Here is a 12,116-nt window from a genome sequence, read left to right on the forward strand (position 1 = left end):
ACGCTTCAGAAGAGGTCATTATCTTCACTCCAGCTTCTGTGCCGGAAAGTCACCGGACGCCACAATCTTCTGAACATAGTCATACTGAGAAATCCAGAGAGAGTTGTGTGGCGCTGATAAAAAACGCTACATTTACATCACTTCCAGCAAACTTCACGGAGACTACACTACTGTAGTGTAAACATTAAAAAAAAAAAAGATTATTAACATAAGATTAATAAATTGCCAATATATACCATACATTCATATATATTTTCACAACTTTCACTGAGGAAGAATAATATTATTTTAAGTTTAATTCAATATAGCCCATTATAAAGAAGCGGAAGTGCTTCACTAGAGTAAAATTGTTAAAAAAAAAATAAGACCCCCCAAATAGCACAAAATTAAAAACAAAAAGAAAAACAGTAAAATAAAAACAGTAAAACAAAGACAAAGGCCAGTTTCAATAGGTGAGTCTTCAGCTGCTTTTTAAAAGCATCAACAGAGACCACAGCATGCATGACAGTAGGAAGAGTGTCGGAGCCACCTATAGTTATGAGTTATAGTTATATAGTTAGGGACAATTAGTAAGCCCTGGTTTAGAAAGTCTCATAATAAATGGATTGCAATGGATGTCTTCCTGTGTGCACTGACTTAATCAAATAATCAGTGAATGATTACTTAACCTTACTTTGATTCCTGAGCTTAAAGGGTACTTTTTTTCAACCCTATGTTCCTATGTTTTTGTGTCTAAGTGACTGATGGGAACAACAATCTTTGACATTGGTCCAGTATTAAGAGAGATTGCTGCAGTTGGCAGCGGTGAAACAAGCTACAATGTAAGTTAATAGGACAATTGTCCAGCGTGTATTTACCTTCACAAAAGTGCTTGTTTTACCACTGACAGGCTCAGAATAATATTCTAAGTGTCTGACAACATTATGGAAAGGATTTCTAAGGAGGTCGACCTTTCTGTTAAAGAGTAAGATCCTTTTGGGCGCCTGGGTAGCTCACCTGGTAGAGAAGGTGCCAATATATAGAGGTTTACTCCTCAACGCCATGCGGCCCTTTGCTGCATGTCATTTCCCCTCTCTCTCCCCTTTCATGTCTCAATCTGTCCTATAAAAATAAAGGCCAGAAATGCCCAAAAATAATCTTAAAAAAAGAAATAAGAAGATCCTTTTTTTAAAACATAAAAAAATCCACAAAATTGCATTCTTTAAACCCACCAGACTCCATGTAAATAAACATTTTAGCATCGTAAAATACAATTCATTTAAAGTCGACAGAAACAAAATAAAACTATGAAAAGCCATTTTGGGTCGTCTTTCCACTTTTCCAACCATCACAACTCTAGTTTTGGTTGAAATAAACACCTAGTTTACTGATTTACAAGTGAAAATATGTTGGCTCTATACACGCTAAAATAATTACTTTTTTAAATGGAGTCTGGTGGGTTTAAAGATATAGCTACTCTGGATGGTATTGCCCTGGCCTCCACCACTACTGTCAGAAATCTAGGAGTTATTTTTGATCAGGATATATCCTTCAACGCCCACTTAAAACAAACCTCAAGAACAGCCTTTTTTTACCTTTGTAACATTACCAAAATTAGGCACATCCTGTCTCAAAACGATGCTGAAAAACTAGTCCATGCATTTGTTACTTCCAGGCTGGACTATTGTAATTCCCTACTGTCAGGTTGCTCAAATTAGTCCCTTAAGACTCTCCAGCTGATCCAGAATGCTCCAGCGCATCTTCTGACAAGAACTAAGAAAATAGATAGACATATTTCTCCTGTATTAGCTTCTCTAGATCTGTATTGGCTTCCTGCTTCCTGGATTGCTACCAGGTTCCACTCCAGTGGAACCAGCTCCCAGTCTGAGTTTGGGAGGCAGACACTGGCCCTCATTTATGAAACGTGCGTACGACCTAAAACAGGCGTAGGACGGGCGTACGCCGATTCCTACACAAAGCTCGGCATTTATCAATTTGAATGTGAGCGTAGCCTGCATTAAAATCTCACGTCTGGTCTGAACTCGTGTACGCAAGTTTTGGAGTCAGTGTGGACTTGCGGTGCAGCATATAATCAGTTTAACAGGAGAAGGAGAAGTCATCAGTTGATCACTTATCGGCAATGGCACATGTGGCTCTTTTAGAAGACCTCTATGCCCCGGTACAACAGTGCACACGTACGCGCAAGGGCCACGGTGGAGCGCTCCATTGCATTGATTAAGGCCAGATGGCTCTGTCTTGCATCAGCGGGGGGGAGACCCTACTATACATGCCAGAAAAAGTCTGCAACATTGTTTTAGAGCTGTTTCTGGTTAAACAGAAGAGACTTAAAGAGGTTTTAAAGGTCTATCTCTGAAGGGATCCTTTCCATAATGTTGTCAGACACTGTTTTGCCGCTGTAGACTGCAGCCATCTTGCTTAATACTGGATGAATGTCAAAGAATGCTCCAGCTCCAGTTCCCATCAGTCACTTAGACACAAAAACATAGGGAAATAGGGACAAGGTTGAAAAAAACGGTAGTTAACCTTCAAATGGCAGTTCTGTTGTTTTTACAATTAATGGATTTGCAAGGATGCTATTAGTAGACTGTAATGTTCCTCAAATTATTCCTCAAATATTTTCAACATTGTTTTTCACCATTTGAGGTTTGACTGGTGCTCTCTCATTGGGATGGAGACCTGGCTACACACACACACACACACACACACACACACACACACACACACACACACACAATACTGTATAGATTTAAATCTATCTTAATGTTGTTATTGTAGTTAATGGTCATGTTATTGTTAATTGTGTTCTGTCCGAATATTTGGACAAATGATGCGCCACCTGCGGGCTAGTTCAGGCAGTCAACTCGAGCTGCACTGCAACATGTGACATACTTCACCCCCCCGTATCTCATGCAAACATATCTGCAGGGAGTGATGAGGTCGGTGTCTGGCCGCCAAACACCATGTTCTGCCAAAATTGAAATTGAAACTTGTATGCCAATAAAGCCCCTTGAATTAAATTGAGAGAGAAAGAGAGAAGAAGAAGAAGAAGAAGAAGAAGAAGAAGAAGAAGAAGAAAGAGCAGTACCTCGAAGGCTCGGTCCAGCTGGTTCATCTCTCTGAGCTGGTTTCCTTTGGAGAAGTACAGCTCTGCTCTCACCGTCAGATCACTGGGACTCTGCTGCAGGGCCCTGTCCAGAGCATCCAGCGCCTGGCACCGACACACACAGTCAAATACAAACAAACACACGCATGAATTAACATACCCACAAAATAATTCCCCCTCTCTTAGAGTTGAGCGTCTTGGCGTTTGAGCGTAATTCCTGGTGCGATTGTCGAGAGTCGCTGCAGGTGACGAGCAGAAATCACAGCAGGCCCTACAAAAAGTTACTTTGAACCATTAAGGCCTCTGAAGGAGACATGGATGGAGGGAAGAGAAGTAGAAGCAGATGACGCAGAGAAGAGAAAGTCTAAACTGATTTACAGCAGAGCTAGCCAGACAGAAAGGGGAGGAGATGAAGAGTATGATGATTTTTTTCCTGTCTCTCCGAGAGAGCGCAGCGTCAGCTTTATCACCGCCTCTCACTGACAGTGAGAAGAGAGAGAAAATTAAAGGATGTGATTTGTGCTTTTTATTTGGTGGGACTCTAGCAGACTCCATGTTTCCATTGTGCTCTTGGCTGCAGCTACTCTCCCGGGGAGAACATTTCAAACATGACACATTGTGTACACTGAATGTACAAATGGTGTCTGTTTCCAGGTGAATACAAGTTCAAGTACTATTGAACTATTATAAAAGGAGAAGATTGAACAGAGCAAGTGAGTTGCAGGAATAGTTTTGGAAAGTTTGATTATATTGCCATGAGTGATACCTATATCTCATATCTGAGTGCAACACATTGTAATGAACGGGTAAAATTTGATATTGTACGGAAACCTATACATTACAATTTGTAGATATTCTACCAAATTTGAGGGTCGGCTGGTCATGTGACGACTGGTAACATGACAGTTAAGTGTAGTAGTCTTTACAGCAGGGGCCTTTCTAGGACTTGAGGGGGCCGGGGCTTAGCCCAGACCCATTGAAACAAACTGAATGTAATGCACACAAAGCAGATTAAAAAAAACAGTGTTTGGTTTGCCAGGCTTGTTAAGACCCAGTGTATGTTCATTTTAGCTGCCCAGTTTGTAGATGTTAGTTAGATGGCACGCACATTTGGTCCTGCCCCAGAAAAGTTTGAGCATTAAACACTTCATTTCCTGCATTCTGGTGAAGTTTTCGGCACCTATTTTTCCCTTTTTCTGCACCAATTTATGCTGGAAATATCTTTATTTATGTAAAGGGGAACATAGGCGTGAATCAAAATATAAAAACATAATGGAAAATAGCGCGTCCATTATGATTACCTGAAGCTGCATTATTTTAACAGAGAGCGGACACAAAGCGACACACCGGTCTGCTCCAGAGCTCTCTGTGTTTAAGGCCTGAAACCTAGACTCTAAACGTCACGTCATACCAACTTCAAACAAATAATACTGCGCACCTAAACTTTGTGTTGCCTACATTTAAAATGACATTCTGGGATACCATCAAAACTTTGGGGACTGAAGCCCTGCTAAAATGACCTGGCGATGCCGATGCTCTACAGTTAAACTTACGTACAGTGTGGGTACATGTCTCGCAGCCAATTTGAACAATTTTTGTTCACATGAGAGACCAATGAATGGGAAAATAGGGTCCAGGTTGAAAAAACCCGACATGACCCTTTAACATAAGAAACACATGATCACTTTGTAAAATATAATGTATTGTTATAGATACATCAATCCAGATGTATATAAAGTACCTCAAACAGTACAATGAACAGTTACACTGACAGGGCCACTTTTATAATTACAGTACAACAGTGTTACTTTTGAATACTTGCTTGTAACAGAGTATTTTTTGTATTTCGACATGCACCTGAATACTTCTTCCACCCACTGGTCACAGTAATGACATTACACTTCTTGTGATCAGATCTGAGTGAATACACACATATACTGTACACACACGGCTCTGTGTTGCATTGCATCTTATTGTTCTTGTTATATCTTGGACTCACATTTGTCATTGTTATACTGTATTAATATCAGCTTTAGTTGAACCTAAAATGTTGCATTTTTGAGTGCAATTTCTTCACGTTCTTTCCATTTGTATGTAGCTCCTCCCTTTCTGCGATAAAAGCATTATGGGACAAATGGGACAATAATGTCCACCAATACCACACTGGCATTGGTATCAGCATGTGTGTTTGCATTTCATCGTACTGTAGACTTCTAGTGTGAACACTCTGCATACTTAAAACACAGAATTCATATTAACTGTGAGACAGTGAAAGTGTCAGACAGACAAGCACAAGTGCTGATGGTGGTGATAGAACAGAGTGGGAGGAAAAGGGGCTGCTTGTCTGATGTGCAGCACAGGTGATTAGTTTCCACGGTAACTGTTGGAGCGGAAAGCATCTCCTGCTGAGAGTTTATCATCCCCAACGGTGTGTTATCTTACCTCTGAGCACCAGACAGAGGCCAAGACCATGAGACACACACACACACACACACACACACACACACGCACGGACAGACAGACAGACAGACAGACAGACACGCACGCACGCACACACACACACACACACACACACACACACACAGACAGACACACACCTCTGTGTAGTTGCCATGCTTGCTGTAGATGGCAGACAGGAGGCGGTAACATTCGATACAGCTGCCTTCTCTGGATATGATGTCCAGGGTCATCTTCTCTGCCTCTTTGGTACGACCGGCCATGGCTAACACCTGAGCCTGAGACAGAAATAGCATGTGTGAATTTGTGTTTGTGTGTGTGTGTGTGTGTGTGTGTGTGTGTGTGTGTGTGTGTATGTATGTATGTATGTATGTATGTGTGTGTGTGTGTGTGTGTGTGTGTGTGTGTGTGTGTGTGTGTGTGTGTGTGTGTGTGTGTGTGTGTGTGTGTGTATATGTGTGTGTGTGTGTGTGTGTGTGTGTGTGTGTGGTGTATGGTGTGTGTGTGTGTGAGAAAGTTTTTTCAGGTTTTGGCAAAATGTTCAAGGCCAGACAGATGTTGTTTTGGTGAATATCCAGAAAGTGGCAGCTTTCCCAAACCACACACATACACACACAGATGTCCTGGCATTCTATGATTCAATGAGTGTGTGTGTGTGTGTGTGTGTGTGTGTGTGTGTGTGTGTGCATGCATGCACATGTTTGTGTGTGTGTGTGTGTGTGTGTGTGTGTGTGTGTGTGTGTGTTCACCAGAGCCAGCCAGATGTCGGTGCTGTCTGGCTGCAGGGCAGCAGCCTCTTTGTACACCTGCAGGGCCTCCTCGTACCGGCCCGTGTTGTAGTACAGAGCTCCGAGCGGAGTCAGGATGTCCACCTTCCTCGTCACCTGCAGCGCCCTGCAGGAAAAGGTCAAAGGTCACAAAGGATGGCTTTCAACAACTGTTCTCTTTAAAACAAGTGTTTTAGCTGCCACGTACAGTGATAAAACATCAAAATGTGTATGATATGATTAGTAAACTGTATTTCCCATAAACCCTGTTCTTGTTGCACCTTGCTGTGAGCAGTCCAGTGGCCTTCTGACCTCCTGACCTGTTGGCTCACAGTGGAAAATGTACTGTAGCACATGAAGCCTTTCTTATTACAGAGAATTCCCAAAGATACACCTGTTATCCTCACTGTAATATATCATCACACTACAATGCTTCTGGTTGTTTTGATTTATATATATTTATTAATAGATATCATATCTTAATATTTAATAAATGTGGACAGATCATAGACTAACAAAAATGGACGTAGCACCAGTGACGTCACCCATTGTTTGGTGGACTACTGTTTTAAAGACTCGAGTTTGGCAATTTGCCTGTCGCCATCTTGTTTTTTTTAAACCTAATGTAACGATTTCTGACGAGAGGGTTAAGTTGGGTAGGATGAGGCGGCCAAGCCATTGTTGTTATGGTTTCAATGCTGTGCTAAGCTAAAGGCTAAAGAGGGAGTGGTGCTGTTTTTCAACCCTTCTGAAGCGAATCATCCAGCGGAGTTTTACCAGACGATAAACACAGACCTCTGGGTACTGGAGACATTAATCAAGTTACCAGCTAACGCTAGTGCTAGCTAGCTTTGTTGGAAGAATGCTGAACAAGAAAGTTTTAGTTGATCAAAATGTTCCAATGAACTTTCATGAAGTGAAAACACACAGTGAGACAACGTTTAAGATGAAAACACGGACACCCAAACACCCAAAAACCAGTTCAGGTCTATTTTAATGTCCAAAGTGTTAGCATGTTTAGCATTGCTAAGCCTCTGTCCTGATTGGCAGGTTGGCGTGTAGCCACGCCCCTAAAGCATCCCCTGCTTTAACGTCTATATTTAAAATCAATGAGACCATAATTTACTAAATGAACATCATGCTGTATTGAAGAAGACTTTAAACTAGCGATTGAGACCATAAACTCATCGTGAGAATGTTTTGTCATAGACTTCTACAGAAACAGACTTCTTTTTGGAACCAGTGGAGTCGCCCCCTGCTGGAAATCAGATATAATGCAGCTTTAAGGCACTTCAGCATTGGCTTCACTCTTCAGACCCCGCACTTTTACAGTATTTGGTGACAAAGTGACCGCTGAAGAATGTAAATTAAAACAGTTATGAGCCTGGCTCACAACAGCACACAAGTACAGACAAGAGACTGTATCCAAAAGCACTACACATTACTATCTACTGCACTATATTCACCCTTCGCCGTTTTATTTGAGTGTCTGATTTCAGAGCAATTTTTGGTGCCCTTAAACATTCCAACAAGGCAACACAACATGGCCATTGGACACTGCTTTCTGCTAATTATTCCACATTGCAAAGCATTACATTTTATAGATGTGAACATTACTGTGCACATGCCACTGATGACGCATCACTGCAAAGTAAACTACTGAGTGTGTATTTTGTAGGTGGTAGTAAATACATGAATGAGGGAGTCTAGTCTCTGTTTGTGGTCATTATACCTAAGTATTTTCTTGCCAGGAGTTAAATGAAAAGAATTTCAATGACATCTCTGTGCGTTCAGTACAGAAGTAGGTTATAGACAAATGGAAACGGCATTTGAAAAGCAATAAAAAAGTGTGAGTTATTAGTAGGGCTGGGTACTGAATTCAATACTTTTTAGGCACAGACCGAATTGCCTCTAAAGTATTGAGTATCGAAAAATACCCAATTTCAAGGAGCAAATCTCATCAGCGTCAGTGAGCCAATCAGCATGCAGAATGCTTCTACCAAGATCTAATAATGTCTGTGATGGACTGTCTAATGTTACACGTCGTAGAGACGCAGGAAAAACTCTCGTTATATTTTATTTTTTAGTAGCTAAAAAATAAAAAAGTCTGCTGTAATGTTGTAATTTCTTTTTGTCAAAATGGATTTTATAAAATTGGTATTGAAAAAGGTATCTGTTAGGAACCGGTGTCAAAGTCACAGTATTGGTATTGGTACCGATATTGAATATTTTTGAAAGATACCCAGCCCTAGTTATAATATGCTATATTCTTATTTACTAATTTCCCATACTGTTGGGGTGTAATTCATTGACGTAATGGATTATTTTTCTTTCTGTTGATCATTTCTCCTTCGACTTTGAATGTTGTGAATTAGCCATCCACCCATTTTTTTAAATTTGGTTTGGATTAAATAAAAACTTGTAATAACTGTTCTTCTGGGAGGTCAAAGGTCATGGTCATCTACACAGCAGTATAAAGTATAGTAGCCTTGCAGTTGATAAATATTTGTGCTCCAGGCCTCCCTGAGTAGAAATATGATGCTGCTGAAATATCATATTTTACTCACCTTTTGTACCAAGACTCAGCTTTTGTATTTTCATTGGAGGATCGGAGCAGGCGGCCCAGGTTCACCATGGCAACGTAGTGGGCTGGTTTGAGTCTAACAGCCTGCTGGTAGTGAGCGGCTGCCAGCTCCCCCTCTCCTGGGGAACACGAGAGCAAGGAGGAAGGAAAGGAAGTGGGAAGATGGAGGAAAGGAATGAAGGAATTAACAGTAAAAGGCAGGAATTAAGAAGAAATAAGGAAAGAAATAAGAAACATGCAGGAGGGAAAGAGAAGAAGGATAGAGTAAGGGCAAGAAAAAACAAAAGATGTGAGCGAAGTGAGACAGGAGAAAGATAAAAGGAATATCTATCCAAAAAAAACCCTGCTCCTGTTCATTTATATTCTACAGAGTTGTAAAACATTCAAAGTATTCAGTGTTTATGATGATAACAATAACACAACCATTCATACATGGCATTTGGTAAAAATGTCCCATTATAATAAGTTCTGGTAAAGTGCTTCTCATACTGTACATACATGTGTATTGCACTGATAAAAAAAACACAAAACAAACTTTATTCTTAGGCTAAGTTTACACTTGGCATCTTTTTTGAAGCTGCCAACATCTGTTTTATATTCTAATCCTGTATGGAGTAAACTGTGTTTTCAAAAAAGTCCTGAGCGCTCTTTTAGACGCCATTGCAGCTATATAGGCATCTTAAAAGTAAACTGGCAAAATTGCACAACACTTGTTTTAAATTGTATAGGTGCCAACAAGTGACCACTGAAAGTGACACAGTTCTTTTTATCATGACAAGAACTTACAGACTGTTTACTCTGACGGATAAGATCTCCGCAGCAAGATATAATTCTCACGCTGCACGTCAAGTTTTATAATTGGCTAAAAGGAACTGAAATCTATGGCTGAAATGTATGGCTAAGCTTAGGTTGTTAATGGGCCAAATCAAAATTCATCAGGATAAACCCCCTGCTATGTATCATCTCATCTGTCAAAACCTGCACAGCCCTTTAAAAAGCCAGTTTAAACTTAACGTGTAGGCAGTGGTTCAATCCTTTTGCTAAGGTAAACCTGTGTATGTCAGTCTATGCAGTGGTAATGGGACTCTGTGTTTACCCAGCAGCCCCAGGGCCAGCGAGCCACTAGGTTCAACTCACCCGTATCCACCAGAAACACTCCGTAGTTATTATGCAGGTCGGAGCTGTCCGGACAGTTCTCTATACCTTTCAGATACACTTCATTGGCTTCAGCAAAGCGTTTCTGTGGGAGAATGCAGATGAAATGAATACAGGATTAAAACAGGAATGAACTAGACCAAGGTTACAGGAAGCTGGAGTCTGTACAACTGAACAGGCTTCTCTAATGCTGCTTTATTGCTGCATACAGAGAGATTAATTATCTACAGCTAAAGCTAATTTGATTCAGGAGTTATTAAGTAGTGATGAGTTACAACACGCCTCCGGGCAGCAAAGTCAAGTGAGGTACATACTGTATGTGCGTGACTGGGAGTGAGAGAGAGAGAGAGAGAGAGAGAGAGAGAGAGAGAGAGAGAGAGAGAGAGAGAGAGAGAGAGAGAGAGAGAGGGTCCCCTTTGTGTTTTCTGGATGTTTCACCTGCTCAGCATAGAAGGATGCCAGACTGGAGTAGGCATCAGCAAAATGTGGGCCGAAGTGTATGGAGTCCTTCAGCAGAGTCTCAGCCTCTTTGTCCTTCCCCTGGGACCTGGAACACAGCATCATCATCAGCAATGTTATCATCAATCTCATCATCATCATTATCATCATCATCATCATCCAGTGTTCCCTCTAGGATTTTTCTCAGTAGTGTGGGAGGACATAAGGTTAACAAAAAGTTAGTCTATATATACAACGTTCCATTTCCGATTGCTCAGGTGCCGCCGGAAATGCCGCCGAATGTCCCTCATTTAGGTCAGATGTCCGGTACTTTACCTTGTAAATCCAGACAGCTAGCTAGACTATCTGTCCAATCTGAGTTTTCTGTTGCATGACTAAAATAATGAGGCTATTTTACAGCGGCACCGTTGCTCTGTACGGCGCTCAGCGACGCCCAAGACAATTGTGATTGGTTTAAAGAAATGCCAATAGACCAGCATGCTTCTACCAAGATCTAATATTACTGCTGATTGGCTGTCTATTCAATTAAATTAAATGTTATTGTCATTGACACAATGTGCAGACACATATGTCTGTCAATGCTACACGTTGTAGAGGCATGCAAGAAAACTGTATGTTATGCACAGTGACAGGCTCACATAGTAGGAGCTGAAAAATAAATACGATTTGTGCCTTAATGTGTAATGTTGTAATTTATTTTTGTTTTATAAAATTGGAATAGAAAAAAGTATGATTTAGGAACCGGTATGGAGAGACGGTATTGGCAACAAAAACTTTTGAACGATTCCCAGCCCTAGCCTAGGGCTGTGCAATTAATTGAATTTCGATTTAAATTTCGATCACCAAAATAGTATAATCGAGAAAAAAAGATTATTTTGCCATGTTCTGTTTTGCAAGAACACTCTTATTTTGTCTTGTGTTCTGAATGACGCGTATGCGCACACCCGCACACGCACATCCGCCCCTCCCGAAGCCAGTCAGGGAGGCCAGTCGTGTGCAGATCATTCACTGGAATTTAAAAACTCAGCGTGAGTAAAGATGGCAGCAGTGAAAAAAAAGGCAAAACCAACTCAGTTGTCTGGGAACAGCCAACGCTAGCTAACCCTGTGGTCCCTCTGCCTTTGCCGCCCCCCGTAGCTGTCTATAGATGTTGTATTCCCCCCCACGCTGTATTCACTTACTGTTTAAAACTTTTTCCAGCTTAGTGGGGGTGAATAGGCATACTGCTCAAAACAACATGAAAAAACATAGTAATGTTCCCTCAGCATTTAATTTAGTTGTTAAACTGTATGTAAATGAGTAGGGACGTTAAATCACCTGTTTCACGTAACGTTACTCTAAGGTACCGTCTATGTGCTGGATTCTTCCTAAGGTTAGCTAGCAAACAAGCCCACTGACGGCAACATTATTGTTGATATTTTGGCACTATGTTTCGTAATGACAGTAGTAGTGGTCATAGTGAGTGAACATGTGATGTGAGATGCACATTGTGTTATGTCTATGGAATTGTTCATTAGCTGTGTAACGTTGTGATATCTGTAAAGCTGAACCGACTCACAGTAGTAAAACTGAGAGAGAGCGGACGAGCGAG

General features: G+C 41.1%; 1 protein-coding gene across 1 annotated transcript in view; it reads right to left on the minus strand.

The window, feature by feature from the left end:
* The window catches only part of tmtc1 (transmembrane O-mannosyltransferase targeting cadherins 1), a 157,173-nt gene that overhangs the window by 20,567 nt on the left and 124,490 nt on the right, over nt 1-12,116 (minus strand). The window contains exons 12-17 of the mRNA XM_028570348.1: nt 10,505-10,613; nt 10,049-10,151; nt 8,895-9,030; nt 6,310-6,454; nt 5,701-5,838; nt 3,086-3,208 (exon numbers count right to left, since the gene is read on the minus strand). Of these exons, the coding sequence (XP_028426149.1) occupies nt 3,086-3,208; nt 5,701-5,838; nt 6,310-6,454; nt 8,895-9,030; nt 10,049-10,151; nt 10,505-10,613 (754 nt within the window). The remainder of the gene's footprint in view (nt 1-3,085; nt 3,209-5,700; nt 5,839-6,309; nt 6,455-8,894; nt 9,031-10,048; nt 10,152-10,504; nt 10,614-12,116) is intronic.

Source organism: Perca flavescens, chromosome 23, assembly GCF_004354835.1.
Source record: "Perca flavescens isolate YP-PL-M2 chromosome 23, PFLA_1.0, whole genome shotgun sequence".
Lineage (NCBI taxonomy): Eukaryota > Metazoa > Chordata > Actinopteri > Perciformes > Percidae > Perca > Perca flavescens.